Genomic DNA, 15,594 nt, shown 5'->3' on the forward strand with positions numbered 1-15,594 from the left:
GGCGCCACTATGTCTGTCCTCCGCACCTCTTCAAATTTCTCTTTTTTTTTACTATTAATACATTTTCGAATCTTTTTTTCTTTCTCGTCTTCTCGTCGAATTAAAATTATTTCATTGATTGCGAGTTTTCACGACATAATCACAATTTTTTCTTTTTGATATTCCAAAAAAATTATACATGAGAATAATCGTTACGATTTCATTGAGTTTCAGTAACGAGAGAGAATGAAACAAAACGAAGAGAAATCCCATCTGTCAATAAGATAAGTAATAATGGACAGAGAGAGTGGTTACATGTTTAAATTTCTTTTCAACAGCAAATCAGTTCGATTACGAAAATATATCTTAGCGATGGAAGAAATAAAATTTAAATCTAAATGCACAATAAGAGTGATGTTTAACCTATTCACGAAAGGATATTCTGAACGAACTTTCCTTAATCGCTTGCCATGCGTAAAAGTATAAGAAAAAAAAGAAAAAAAAAGGAAAAGCGAACTGCTTTTTCACATTAAACAGATACCTGCCTGCCAAGTCTTGCCTATCGTTTTTAATGAGGCCTACGCGGGCGTTGTGGGTTAATTATTCCTCAAAAAAAACTCGCTGCTGTAATTCTTAACATTCGTTAACCATCGTCGAAAAAATTTCCAAGAACATCTTACACATCTTGGCTGGTATTAAATTCCACTGTTTCATTAAAGGTTCGTCAACATTTACGTATAACATCTGATCGATCGATTTCTTTTAATTCTGTATAACACTATAACCAAACTATAACCTAACTAATAGCACATGTATTTCGTCGAACATCGATCAACGAAGTGCTAATTGATTAGAACATATAATAATTCTCTTTACGTTACATTATTCACGTGAATCGTGAACGTATAATTGAAGAAACTAGAAAATTAAAAAAAAACAGAGAAGAATGAGAGGAAAAAAGAGGGAGGGGGAAAAATATTTCTCTACGCTCAAATAAGCGTGCAAAGATTTTAATATGCTCAGATATAACAGTGGTATACATTTGGCCATTTGAAAGAGCGAAATTCATTCTAGTATACAAATATCAATTGCAATCTCATCTAAAGGTTGCGAAAGCAATCTATCCCCCATCTCTTCTTATTTCGATACCTATATACTGATTTTCATATTAAAATCATTTTGACAATGGATATTACGGCAAACGAGGAAGGGTTCGAGGAAAAAAGTTTTCTTTAAAAATAAGCAAAGAAACTTTGAAATTCGAGATCATTTGAAAAAAAAAAACTTAAGTTTCCTCGAGTATTAAATTTCTTTATCTCGCACTTGTGTTCCCTTCGTTCACAAACTCTGTGCAAAAATTCAGAAAAGCCGAATAAAATAATTATTTTCGGGCGAATTTCGATCAGAAATAGGAAAGAAGATATTTATTCGTCCATTAATAAGTCGAAAATGATCATGCTGTATCGTATATCTGGAAACGACGTCTTCCACCCCTTCCACTCGGGCTCCATTCACGAGAAGTTCATTCATGAATCTGGGTAAAAAATTTCGCCCACTGGAAAAATAGTTTTTCGTGGAATCAGAGCGGCCAGTTTCGTTGAAAGATTTGCTGCGCGATATCGTTCAGGGTGGAGACTAAATCCAATGACGTAATGAAACAGAGAGTATATAACGCATACGGGGCGTAACAACGTGGAGGAGGAACGGAATCGGTGATGCTGGTACCAATAGCGGTGGATACAGCTTTGGTACTCTTGGTGGTACGGAAGAAGAACGTAGAAGAGGGGTGAGTGGTTGCAGTATAAATGTGGCCCGCGCAAGCTCCACCAATCACTCGCCCTCTGACCTCCAAACTCTAAGCTCTCGTGGTACCAAACATCCCCTCTTTATTCAATCGTTCATACGATCAAGAGACGAGACCAACGCTTTGGCATCGAAAACTCGTGCCTCGTGACCACCGCGTGGTGCCATTCGAATCATCTTCATCACCGAGGACTCGGCGAAATTAACTTGCTTCCACGATTTGAAAAAGAAATAGTCGAAAAATAGTTCTCCCTTCGTACGTGATACAACGATTTAATTATTTCTTCAATTTGCGATATCTTCCTTTCTTCGTAGACATGGCAACGGTAAGTGTTCTTCGAGGCAATTTTTAACTAATCGTCCATTTATTCTTGCCCCCTGTACGGGGAAATGAGTTCCGTTAGAAAATGCGTGAAATTAAAGAAATCGAAATTTTTCTCATCGATATTAATTTCAAAGTCGCGCGCGTATCTTTTGACACGCCTAATTTGAAACCGCCTTCGAATTCACAAGGGTGAAAAGAAATAGAGGAGTGACGTGTATCGAGTGGAAGCGTTGAACTCGAACGGTTCGTCGATCTTCCCTGTTCAACGATGTGCGAAATTCTCATTGTCGATTGACTTTCGTCCACGACGAAATACGTAAAACGTTTAATGTTTCTGAAAATCGTATTAATCTCAACGTAGATCCGTATCTCGATCGAACGAAAGTATTTCACGATAAGTAATTGATTGGTGTTGTAAATATTTTTAAATATCGAATTATTCCCTCTCGTGTAAAAAAAAACAAAATTAATAAATCAAAAGTAACTCATTATCGACAAGTTTCAATCTATATATAACGAATCTTGAGAATTTTATCATGTTTTCTATGAATCTTCGTAAGTTTTTAAAAACCGATTTTAGATTATCCTCAATTTCCTCAAATTAAAGATTTTATCACTTGCTGAATATTTTGAATCGAAGTGTGTGAATCGATAATAATTTTGACAATGATTCTATGTCAAAAAATTTGCCAAATTTTTCTTCTCTAAACTTTCTTATAATTTAAAATTATACGTAATACGTTATATGCAGATCGCACGTTAAAGAAGATGCAAAAAATTTCTATGTATTAATCTAACAGTTGCAAAGCATTCGAGAAAAATTTGTTTGTCGAGAATCTTTCATGCCGTAATAAAATTATTGACCGTAATCCCTTATGAAATTTATGTCGTCGGAAAAATTATTATTATTATTCGATGCAAGAAAATCGTCACATATAATCGATCGATTTATTCTTCTCGCCGCAATATCTTCAATTTTAAGAGATGCAACAATTGGACGATAGCGCGTTGAGAGAGAGAGAGAGAGAGAGAGAGAGAGAGAGAGAGAGAGAGAGAAGTAGAAAGCATATCGAAACGAAACGAATAATACAAGAAGGAATGAGATCTAGTCACTTCGGAAACATAGAGTCTCGACGTGTCGCCGGCGAATACATAAAATTTCTTGTTTGCAGGAGAGGAGAATATTTACGATTTATCCATATAGCGCCACGGCGCCACGGATTTTCGCATACTCGTTATTATATCGCGTCATAGATTCATCAATGCCATCCGTGGTAGGTAGCTATATCATCTTTTCACAACTCTAATTATCGAAGATCCTTCCCCCCTGAAAAGGGGGACAACTATGAATAATTCGTTTTTTTTCGATCGTGCATTTTAAATAGCTATACGAATTCGTAGCCGACAGCCTGACGTGAATGAATGATAGATCGAACCGTACCGAGAATGACGATTCCATGTTTGGAACATTAACAGATATCACCCGCTTTCATAATGTTCGGTCGAGTAATATCTTTTTTCTTTTTTTTTAATTCGAATCATCGATTAGCCATTCGTTCATAACGGGGGAGGGAAAAAAGGAAAATCGTGTACGATAACTTGCATTCTCGACTGTTAAATGCAAATAAAATTCTATCTAAAAATAGAATATTAATAATTTATATTGCAATTTTATTTAATTGAAGTTAATTGAACTATTGAAAGGGGAGGGGGGAGGGAGAATGTACGACGAAAAGCGATATCGCGAATATCAAAAAGCCGAAAAAGGAGAAAAGGGAAGGAGAGGAGGGGAAGAGCGAAGAGCTTTTTCTATGCCACGAGACATAGAGACGCCAAGACGTCCCATTTCCAAGCCAAGGAGTTAGAGAAATCGTGTGGGTTTCTAACTTTTTCTCCCCCTCGCTATTTCGCTTTCTTTAATTCCCATCTTTTAACTCCCATCTGTGAATCTCCCTGTCCACTTTCCCTCCCCGATCAACTATTTGCTCTTCTCATATTTCTTGTTTAATTTTCCCAACAAAAGGGGACGATCGTACTTGATCAAACTAACCTACAATGTTAATAATTCGAGATTACAATTGGAAACAATTTACTCGGTCACATTTATATAACCTCACTTTTTATAGAAATTTTTATAGAATTATATATTTTTATAGAAATTTCTCTGGTATTTTTGTGTCTATGTGCTTTTGAGATTTTTAGTTGTCAAAATCATGTAAATCGTGAAAAAAAAAAAAAAACGGACTGTGAAAAGAAGAATAGACGAAATTCAATTAATATCGGAGAATGAATTAAATGATCTTTTTGGGTAAAAAAAAAAATTGGATATCGACATGTAGATATTAAAATATTTTAAGTAAATGATAGTCAATTTTTTACATACTCGTAAATTAAATTATAATAAGTTTCCTACTAATGATCATATAAATGAAATCAGATATTAAAAGCTTTGAGAAATTTGATGCCCTGTCAAAATGAAAGAAAGATATGCAGAAATCGGTACGATTGGAAGATCAAAGAAAATACAATAGTGTTCGATATATCTTTAGGGGGAAAAAAATTTCCATATGATTCGGATTTTGATATTTCAATGAATTTAATAATAATAATAAAAAAAAATTGACTACTGAACGAAACATCGTATTTTTTTCACAGGAATAAAGAAAAATATATTTTTCATAATCAAAAATTTTACATTATGAACATTATTTATAGATCTTGAGAACTGATCTTTTTTTTTGTCCAAAACATTATCCCAATAACTCAAAAAAAAATATTCTTATAATTCATTTCTCGAACAAACGTTGATTTCTAATAAATCGTAGGTTATGTTAACCTCGTTATGTTAATAACATTCGATTAATTATTTCTCGTATCACGTTTTCTTTAAGCAAACAGTGATTCCAATGAATGATTCCAATGAAAAAAAAAAATGTACTTTTGACACTATCACGTTTTTTTGAGAGAGAAGGGAGCGAAAATTGTCTCGTAAAATATACACGAAAAACCTGTTACTTCGATATTTAATTCTTCGCTGTGAATCACATATTACCATTATCGGTTTTCTTTTTTTTTTTTTTTTTAATTCTTTTTTTCTTTTCAATCGAAATTAAATTCAACAATTTCGAAATTGATACATATATGATAATTAATCGATAATAAGATCGTTATAGAAAATATTCACTTCACTGACACAACGGTATACGTTTTTTTAAACAGAGAAATATAAACGAGAATATCATTGGTCATGTTAATAATACGCATTTACATGGAAATATTGTGATATATCTGAGTTTGTAGAACATATACGTATTTCGAAGATTATGGCAGTCTTTTTCAATTAAAAATCCGTTACCTTCATTTTAACATACTATTCGTACATGTTTCGTCAAAGTAAAAGTATGTTTCGCTCCTACCGCACATTCACAAAGCCATTCAATGTTGTAAAATATAATACTTACATCACGAATCAATACGTATAAATAAATTTTTTTGAATTTATATAAGATTTTGCATTTCTATCAAGAAAGAAATATGATTATTTTTAAAGAAAGAAAGAAAAAAAGAGTAAAATTTTGTTGTTCATTTACTTAAAGTCTTTCTTATAAGTAAAAAAAAAGAAAGAAAAAAAGAAACTTAAGATTATTAGTTAGTAAATTGTGTAAATGCTTTTTCAAGTATATCGTCAATTGTCGATCAATTTGCATAATTTCTGCAATTGCGATGGCCACCAATTAGCTAAAATTAACCATGTGCAACATTATCGCGTCACCACCTACTATCTATACTCCATTCAGTGGTTCCTTTGATAAATTTCAAATTAATAGACGAATGTTGTCAAACGATATTTGCAAAATAACTTACTTTTCTTCTATTTCTTTCTGAAACAATTTCATATAATAAAAATGAAGCAACTGTGAAACAAAAAAAAAAAAAAAAAGAAAAAAACAATATTTCCCTCGACTTATTATTATTATTATTATAAACCATTTAAATTGCTAAATTATTCTTATAATGTCTTGTAAATAGAAAAATAATATAACGTAAATCTAAAAAAACTCGAGAACATATATATATATATATTTTTTTTTTCGTTGTTGAAAGAACAAGTTCAATCGTTTCAGAAATATTAAAATGCAAAGCGGATAGATAAGCATAACTTGGTCTTATAGTTTATAAGATATCGCTTTACATCTTGATTGTATGCAAAATTGTTCGACAAAACACCCGGAAGATACAATTTATCTCTATGTATCGTTTTGTGTATCAACCCCGCTAAACATCTACTCGTACGACGAGTATAAGAGTTTAATCGATAACCGGATCACCAATTTACATTCTTTTTAAAAAAATTTTTTCGTGGGACTTCCCATGTATATAAGTGATCGGCAAAATCTAAATCGAATCACGACAACACATATCCTCTCAGGAAGTGCTATATACATGAAATTGGAAATTGGTTAATTGACCCCGATTAGAAACGAATCAGAGGTAAATTATGTGGAACCGCATGATTATTACTAGTATTATAAACTTGATAAAATTTACGATATTAAAAGTGACGTGATACAAAAAAAAAGATCGTTCGAAAAATTCGTATAAATATTTTTTCAACATCGAATCGATCTATTTTATTTTCAAACTATATTTGGATAAATGCAAAAGTTTATCATTCTGTTCAGGAATAAAATCACGAAATTTACGATATTAAAAGTGACGCGATACGAAAAAAATCATTCGAAAAATTCGTGTAAATTTTTTTTTTTAACGCCGAATCGATCTATTTTATCTTCATAGTGAATCATTGATTATTTTTATTTGGATAAATAATGCAATCATTCTTTATTAATATTTCAGAGATAAAATCATAAAAACATAAATTTACGATGTTTTTGTATTTGAAATGTTAATATACTCGTGGACACTTTTGGAGGATCGATTCTAGACCCCCAAAAAAAAAAAATACAAAAAATATTGATTATTAATAATTTAAATTATTAAGAAATTATTAAGGATTTTTTTAGGAAATTGTACAAATTGTTCAATTGTTTATAACTTAATAGATAGTTTCAATTTTATGTATAGTAACTTTTGTTTTAGCCTCTAATGATCAATTTTTTGAAAATATTCCACAAAAATTAATATTGATATTCCGAATTAATGCAACATGTTTTCTATAAAATCAATGAGAAACTTTCAGCATAATTTCACATAAATGCGACGCATTTCCTTACATCTTTTATTCTAAGTAAATGGATGTTACGTAGGTAACAACGTGCGTAAATTTGCCACTTAAATTTTGAAACCTGTTTTGAAAATCTGTTCTGATATTTTCCACCTGACAATATTATTAAGCGCTGCTCGAAACATTCGTTGGCAAAAATAACGAGAACCAGATGTCGAAAAGAAGAAATTGGCACAAATTGGGTGATACTCTACGAACACGTTCTTTCTTTTTTCTCCATCGAATTGAAAATAAATGGAGATCTGATATCGATTTTGAATGAAATCATCTCGCCCTCACGATTGACAAGACTTGAACATAAAGATAGGTGATCTTTTTTTAATCGCATATTTAAATACATGCGATATGGATGTCTTGAGTTTTCATTGATAATGTGAAATAAGAAAAAAAAGAAAAAGAAAATAAATAAATTAAAATTATTATGAACTTGTAAATAATAATAATAATAATAATAATCGAAATTATTTACAGACTGTTATTTTCATTCAACGATGTATGATCATTGTCGCTATCCTACTCTGTTATTTTCATGTACAGAGTGAAAGCGTGAATTGCGAGTATGTATATACAATAGATACATATATATATAAAATTTAATGGTAAAATATAATGATAGATGTAATAAAAATGAATGCTAATTGTGTACTTTATGTTTCTTCAGATTATATCCATTCCATCATACTTGTAGAGGTACAATGTCGAGGAAACGTGCGATGTTCCCAATTGTCTACGCATCAGAATGTGAAGAAAGTAAAGGAAATATAAATTGTATCAAAGAATTTGAAGAAAAACATCATGTTGCCTATATTCCGTTATCGAAGTCAAAACTCTTAATTGCTTTGCTTAATGATGTAAGTGATTCTATTAGTTTTTTTTATTGTATTTTTTATTGTATTTTTTGATGTATTAAAAGTTAATTAAATAAAAATTATAAGATATTAAAAAAAAAATAATAATATTAAATTGTTATATTTAATATTTTCATAAATTGTTATAGGATTTACGAAAGGATATTACACGATCAATCCGCCATAAATTAAGAAACGATGAAATGATTAAACAAAATTCAGCTTTAATGGAAAACTTTTTATCGCAATTGGACTCTTCGGACAATTATTGAATGAAATGATCAGGAAATACAAATTTTCTCGGCTCTTGCAAACATTTTTCATCGTTCAAACTTTCAAAAATGTATAAAAGCATATGTGTTTAAATTTTCGTTGTCTTCCCCTCTCTCTCTCTCTCTCTCTCTCTCTCTCTCTCTCTCTCTCTCTCTCTCTCTCTCTCTCTCTCTCTCTCTCTCTCTCTCTCTCTCTCTTCTCCCCCCCCTCCCATATACAAAATAATATCCTTTTATCAATTCCACTTTTTTCATTTTTTTAAAAATCTTACTTTTTTATCTTTCTATCTTTTAATCCAAATCCTTTAATCCAAATAATTATTATTGCTTTTTCAATGTCTTTAAACAGGATTACAATTAAAAATATTGTATTCACGTTACTAACAATACACGCGTGTTGTAGCATAAAAAAGTACATTTAAAATTCGAAGTAATTCCTTGAATTGTCCTATTAAAAAAAGAGAGAAATTAAAATTAAAAATATCGTTTAGAAATATCATTTTATTATAATATTATAGTTACTATTTATTGAATTTATATATAAACAAACATAAAAAAAGAATAATACAGACTGATTTTGAAAAATTTGAAAAAAATACGTAATTAATAAAATTAGTTATTTCTAATATTAAAAAATTTCGTATAGAATTTTTATTTATGTAGGTTCGAAAATGTACAAATACTAAAATATAATATATATTATAACAATCTGAATTTTATAATTATTACAATAAATTATTATATTTGCGTAATTATTTTTTAAGCTATTTAGTTATTAAAAAATAAATAACAAACCAATGATTTATAATTTGTATAGGAATCCAAAATAAAATCTATAATATAAATAATACAAAAAGCAAACAAAAAAGGAATAAAAAATAATAAATATAATAAAAAATTATTAATAATTTGTATACATATACTATTAATAATATAATTTCTTTTCAAATAATTAATTATTATTTGTTATAATTAAAATATATATTATTTTATATTATATACTATACCTATTTATAAAAAATATATCAATATCATAAGTGATAACAAATGTAATTAACAATATAATTAATTCATTTATATACTTATTTAATTTAAATTAAATATACAAATAATCATCGATGAAATATAAAAACATAAATACATATATATATGTAATAGGTATAGTACATAATATAAAATAACATTTTAATTATGATAACAAATAATAATTAATATGTATAATATATATGTAATTACTTAAAAAAATTATATATATGTGTATAATTATTTAAATATATACATAATATATATTACATAATTATATATTAATTTAACAATTCCTCACGAGATACGCTATATGAATCAAGTTGAAATCATTGAATATGAATAAAATCTTGAGATATGAAATGGGATATATTTTATTTGCGGGATATATACTTTTATGTTTTTTTATATATAAATAGTTTTTGTAAATAATAATTTTTCATTTATGAAATTATTATCAATATGAACATAAATACGGAAAAAATATAAATATAAAATATATTAATTTTTATTATAAAATATAAAAAATATAAATTATTTCTAAAATAAAAATTCATACTTTCCAAAAAATACTTTCAAAAAATAAATAATTAATATAATAAAATTTAATTAACTTAAAATTTATCTAATTCTGATTTCACTAATCAATAACTGAATTCCCAACATGTGTTCAATTTGTTTACTTTTTGATAATAATTTATTTTGATAAACAATGTATAAGTATAGCATATTTTATAGTAAATATATTTAATATATATATATATTAAATTGTATACTCTCTCTCCCTCTCTCTCTCTCCCTCTATATATATATATATATATATATATATATGGAGACTGTACTTCTTTCGTTCAATTCGATATTGTAATTGCCAGTATGGGAAAATTTAGCTCTTGTTTTTTATGTAAAAAGTTTTGTTTGAAATTAACAAAAATTTAAGAAATTGTATATATTTCAATAAGATTAAAAAAATGGATATTATCACAAGAATTATTATAAATTATAACTGTAATTATAGGAAAACAATAATTTTAAGGTTATGTAATAAATTATATTATACAAATACGAATAATTACATATGGACTTTAAATAATTTTGTAAAAAACTGTAAATACTTTTTTCCATATCATACGTTTACAACAATTGCAGTTAATGAAACTTTTCAAAATAAATTTATACCACAAAATCATAATTTACGTGAACATCAAATCATACATTCGTACTTTGAAAATTCGATATATTATAATGATACAATTTTTCCACGTATTAAAACATATGCAAAAGTTATGTCTGAAGATATAAATAAATTGCAAGATATAAATTGGTTCGATGAGTCCGCAAATGAAATTTTTAATGCTATTAAAAAATTGACATATTATTATTTAAGTGATTCAGAATTATTAAACTTATCACTTTATGACACCATTTTAAAAGCTTGTATTAAACACTTAACAGTGTTAGAAAATCAGCAAATAAAGATATTAATGCAATGTTTAATTGTATTAAATAATGTAATAACAAAAACAAGTATTTATAAAAAGTTTATGAAAGAATTAAATAGAGAATGTTTAAGACGATTTTATCCATCAAATACTAAGGAACTATTATTAATAAGTGATGCATTCTATCAATTTCAAAATAAAAATTCTGATTATTTATTTCGTGCAATAAGAAAATTAAGCTCGAAATCAAATAAACTTTCTGCAAAATCACTAGTTCAATTGTTATTTTATTTAAATTTAACTGATGTAGGATCAGCTATAAATATGTTTGAAGTTGAATGTCAGTTAGAAGAATATATGCCTGATCTTGTTGTAAATGAATTAGGTATAATAGCAAGAAGTTTTTTTTTACAAAAAAGAAAAATTAAAAATAAAACTTTGATGCCACTTATAATAAAAAAAGTTTTTCAAAATATTAATAATGTGGATAGCATAACTTTAGCATCAATTATGAAAGTTATTAGGTAAGTAATCTATTATGCGTAAATAATTATTTATTATAATAATATATATAATATATATAATAATTATATAAATAATTATTTATTATATAACAATTATATATATATATGTATGTTTTGTAGGTATAGCGATTGTATTCACTGTAAAATAGAATTTCAATTGTTATTAAAGAGTTTACGTGATATAATACCAAATTTATCATTACAATGTTTAATCCACATAGCACATGCATTTGGGAGTTTGCACGTATATGATGAAATTTTAACAAATAAAATTATAGAAAGGTAAATTAAATAATAGAAAAAAATATGACATATTTAACTTATTTAACTTATTTATTTTTAATTCAGAGTAATAACTCAAATACAAAGTGCAAGATTAAAAGATATTGAAAGAATTATTTATAGTATATGTACCATTGCTCCTAATACAAATTATTATACTGATATATATAAAAAATTGATTAAAGAAATAACAACAACTTATACAACAACTAGAGCAAATGAAATTGAGAAGTAAATTCTTTTTCTATAATATTATGTTACATATGTAGATGATAAAATTATATTGATTAATGATTTCTCTTATATATTAAATATAGATTTCCAACAACATTTATACGTATTCTTACATTTTTAACAATGAAAAATATATATATACCAGAATTAATTCAATATATATTTGAACCTAGCTTTATACAAAAGGTACATAAAAATAATTTAAAATTAATAACAAATGAATGGTTAGTTTTACATTGCTCAGTTAAAATAGAAATGCCTTATTACCAAGGACCAATGCTAAATAATGATATGTATAAATATTTAACAAAGGTATAATATATGAAATTAATATAATTTTTTTTCCAAATTTATAGTTAAATATATTAAAAATATTTTTTATTATTTTAGAAATTTTGTTATAATGATGATGTTTATAGAAAGGATAATATTATAAAATTAAAAACTGAAATTGTATATTTATGCAAGGTAATAAATTTATAAAATTATTTAAAGAAAGATAATGCTTAAAATAATAAAATAATATTAATATATTAAAATAATATTTAATATATTAATCTTAATATTCTAGACAAAATTGGGAATAAATGTATATATTGATTACATTTTACCTCATTATCCAAGTAGAGAAATTATTTTTGGTATGGATAAATATAACAATTCTATTAATATTGAATCTATTTTATCAGCAATGGAAACAAATACAATTAAAAGTGTTAAAAGTAATAAATTGGACAACATAAATTGGAAAATTTTATTTATATTATCAAATTTAGGAAATGTATTAGGTCATAATGATTATAATGGATATATACAGAGACAACTCAGACAACTTAAAACTATTGGATATGAACCAATTCTAGTAATTTCCAAAATTATTCTTTTATATATAAATTCTTTTTTTATTATAAATTGTATATTAATTTGAGATTCTTTGAATTTTTATAGATTAATGAAAATGAATGGATTTCATATACTCAAGATGAAAAAATAAAATATTTAAAACAATTAATTTATCAACAAACATAATGATTTTTAAACAAAATAATTTTCTTGATAGAAGAAAATTATATTTGAAAATAAGAGAAAAAAAAAGATAAAAGGTAAATTAATTATTAATTATTTATAATCTTTTTTTTTTTAAACTTCTTTGTACTTTTCAATAAATAAATATTGTTATTCAGTTATAAATATTTTAAATATATTTTGCACAAATATAATATCTAAAAATTTGTTTATTTTAGGAAATTCTTTTATTTTTTTAGAAAAATATATAAAAAAATCATTTTTATGTTAAATATATTCAAATTAATTTATTTTTATTTTTTTTCTTATAATTTTTATTAGTTTTTAAACAAAACAATATCATCTTTATCCATCAATTATTTTCAAAAAAATTGAGCATAAATCTTTTAGTATATTCATAAGTTACAAATAAAGTAGCTGTTGCTGGTATTGTTCTAATTAATGTTGGTTTTAAACCACTGTACAAGGAATTAATACCTTCATTTCTTACAATATCTTTCATAACTATTAGTGGAGGAGTTTTCAAATTTTTTACCTTTAAAAAAAAATTAGAAATAAAATATAAAATCTATTTATATCTATAATTCAGATTGTTTAAATCATAAAATTAAACTAACCTGTATTCTACTTTTAACCACATCTGCTGGAAATATTACAAGCCATAAAATACTTCCACCAACAGCACCAGCTACCATAGTTTTTTGCCATCCTATATCATCTCTATTTTCATTTGGCTTTGCTAAAAGTTCCCTGGTTACTTCATAACCTCCAAAAAAAAAGAAATAACCAGGCATTTCACGTGCTATGGTTGATGATAATCCAGTAAATAAACCTCTCATGCCTTGATCTTTAAGAATTTGACGTGTCAATCCCCATGGTCCAATTTTTTTCTAAACAAGATACTTTTTTTCAAAATTTAATTTTCATGAATGTTTATATATTAATTTTTATTTTTTTTTTTATTTTAGTTATACTAACTTCACTTATTGATGATTCGCTTTCTATTTGAATTTCTTTTATTGCTTGTAGCTTACATTTTATAAGTTCTGTAGGACATAGTGTTAATGAAGAAAAAAATGCAGCAAAAAATCCTGCCCATGCATTTTGAATTGATGTCAAATCTTGTATTTTTTGAACACCTATATGGATGTATATGTATATAGAAATTTTTTTTAGATCTAACATAGCGATGAATTGTAGTTTATCTTCTTATATTATTTTAAAAAAAACTATTTTACCCAAAATATTAGAAATAATTTTTTGACATCCTCCATATGCAGCAAACAAAACTGAATTTTCAGCAACATTAGCAACTAATGCAGGTATAGTTCCTGCATATAAACCATTCATTATTCCATCTGTCTTTAATGTTTGTAAAAAGCAATTTACCATTCCCTTATACATAGAAGGAAAAGTTTGCATTTTTACCTTTATTGTATCTAATGGTTGCCCAACATAAACAAGTGCTATCCCACCTTAAATAAAAATAAATCAATGATATAAAATAAAAATGTATAAATTTAATTAATTTTTTATTGTAAGTAAATAATTTAATTTCTATTGATATCTCGATCTATATTTAAAATAATTATTATTTAATTATTATTAATATTTAAAATACTTCTTAATATTTAATAGCAATAAGGTTAACGTAATCTAAATATATTAATTCAATTATATAAAATGTTTTGAATAAAAAATTATACAAATTTTTATAAAAAAAAGAATAATAGATGAATTTCATTTTGCAATTTATTTTTTACCAAGTTCAAAATTATTCATATATCTAATTTAATATTGTATTTGAATATATTATATCATATTATTACCAAGTGATCCAGAAACGAAGTCAATTAAACCAGCTTTAATATTTTTTAACTGTTGATTTTTTTTTTCATTGAATTCAAATGTCATTTTTGTATATCTAAATTAATAAATATCAATTACTAAAATCTAGAGAAACGAGAAATTAGCACGTCTTGTATCTTATAATCTATTACTTATTATCGAATAAGAAAGATAAGGAAAATTCATTTGTTGATTAAGATTTAAGATACCATTTGTATTTAATATTCTAAATTTTTTATTTATATCATGTAATTATTAATGCATTTGTCTCATTTTGCACCCATCAAATATATTGGCGCAAGCGCATTTATATTTAGACAAATAGATAAAAAATTATTCATTGATTGGTAACAATTGAAATATTATCTAACTAATAACAAATTTTGAAGTTCTATTTTATATATAAATTATTTTATATATACATAAAAAATTTCTACATTTTTATAAATTTTTTTATTTTCCTCTATAATAAATCTTGATTTAATTATTTTATTATGTCATGAATTCATTTTATATTTTTTACTTATTTTTAATTGCATAATAATACCAAATGTACACAATTCATAAAGTATTAAGAATATATTTAATTTAACATCTATTAATGTAATATTGAAACTTAAATAATCTTAATCGAAATAAAATAATTACAAATTACAAAATACAATGAATATCATATCAGAACATTTTAAAAACCGTAAATGAAACCATCTTAATATTATTTTTAGCATAGAATGTTAGAAACC

General features: G+C 25.8%; 3 protein-coding genes across 3 annotated transcripts; 2 read left to right on the forward strand and 1 right to left on the reverse strand.

Moving 5' to 3' along the window:
• Positions 1–1,636: 1,636 nt before the first annotated feature.
• On the forward strand, positions 1,637–9,764 carry LOC108002800 (uncharacterized). Its single transcript, XM_017064670.3, has 4 exons — positions 1,637–2,108; positions 7,824–7,909; positions 8,014–8,203; positions 8,350–9,764. The coding sequence occupies exons 1-4, from the start codon at positions 2,100–2,102 to the stop codon at positions 8,470–8,472; spliced, it is 408 nt and encodes a 135-aa protein (XP_016920159.1). The 5' UTR covers positions 1,637–2,099; the 3' UTR covers positions 8,473–9,764.
• A 547-nt stretch (positions 9,765–10,311) lies between these two features.
• Positions 10,312–13,168, forward strand: LOC133665694 (uncharacterized). Its single transcript, XM_062071627.1, has 7 exons — positions 10,312–11,461; positions 11,582–11,743; positions 11,810–11,974; positions 12,061–12,289; positions 12,368–12,445; positions 12,549–12,839; positions 12,926–13,168. Exons 1-7 carry the CDS (start codon positions 10,467–10,469, stop codon positions 13,004–13,006), a joined length of 2,001 nt encoding a protein of 666 aa, XP_061927611.1. The 5' UTR covers positions 10,312–10,466; the 3' UTR covers positions 13,007–13,168.
• Positions 13,169–13,262: 94 nt separating this feature from the next.
• On the reverse strand, positions 13,263–15,584 carry LOC108002933 (mitochondrial ornithine transporter 1). The gene is made up of 5 exons (XM_017064935.3): positions 14,833–15,584; positions 14,242–14,478; positions 13,982–14,142; positions 13,621–13,893; positions 13,263–13,538 (listed from the first exon to the last, which is right to left on the reverse strand). The coding sequence occupies exons 1-5, from the start codon at positions 14,915–14,917 to the stop codon at positions 13,356–13,358; spliced, it is 939 nt and encodes a 312-aa protein (XP_016920424.1). The 5' UTR covers positions 14,918–15,584; the 3' UTR covers positions 13,263–13,355.
• Positions 15,585–15,594: the final 10 nt, after the last annotated feature.

The sequence above is a fragment of the Apis cerana genome, linkage group LG2 (genome assembly GCF_029169275.1).
Source record: "Apis cerana isolate GH-2021 linkage group LG2, AcerK_1.0, whole genome shotgun sequence".
In the NCBI taxonomy this organism is placed as follows: Eukaryota; Metazoa; Arthropoda; class Insecta; order Hymenoptera; family Apidae; genus Apis; species Apis cerana.

Coding starts and splice junctions, on each gene's coding strand:
- LOC108002800 (XM_017064670.3), top strand. Junction 7,910..8,013: donor AGTGAAAGCGTGAATTGCGA/GTATGTATATAC, acceptor ATGTTTCTTCAG/ATTATATCCATTCCATCATA. Junction 8,204..8,349: donor TAATTGCTTTGCTTAATGAT/GTAAGTGATTCT, acceptor AAATTGTTATAG/GATTTACGAAAGGATATTAC.
- LOC133665694 (XM_062071627.1), top strand. CDS start 10,467: ATGGATATTATCACAAGAATTATTATAAATTATAACTGTAATTATAGG. Junction 11,462..11,581: donor TCAATTATGAAAGTTATTAG/GTAAGTAATCTA, acceptor TATGTTTTGTAG/GTATAGCGATTGTATTCACT. Junction 11,744..11,809: donor ACAAATAAAATTATAGAAAG/GTAAATTAAATA, acceptor TTTTTAATTCAG/AGTAATAACTCAAATACAAA.
- LOC108002933 (XM_017064935.3), bottom strand. CDS start 14,917: ATGACATTTGAATTCAATGAAAAAAAAAATCAACAGTTAAAAAATATT. Junction 14,143..14,241: donor AATTATTTCTAATATTTTGG/GTAAAATAGTTT, acceptor ACATCCATATAG/GTGTTCAAAAAATACAAGAT. Junction 13,894..13,981: donor GCGAATCATCAATAAGTGAA/GTTAGTATAACT, acceptor TATCTTGTTTAG/AAAAAAATTGGACCATGGGG.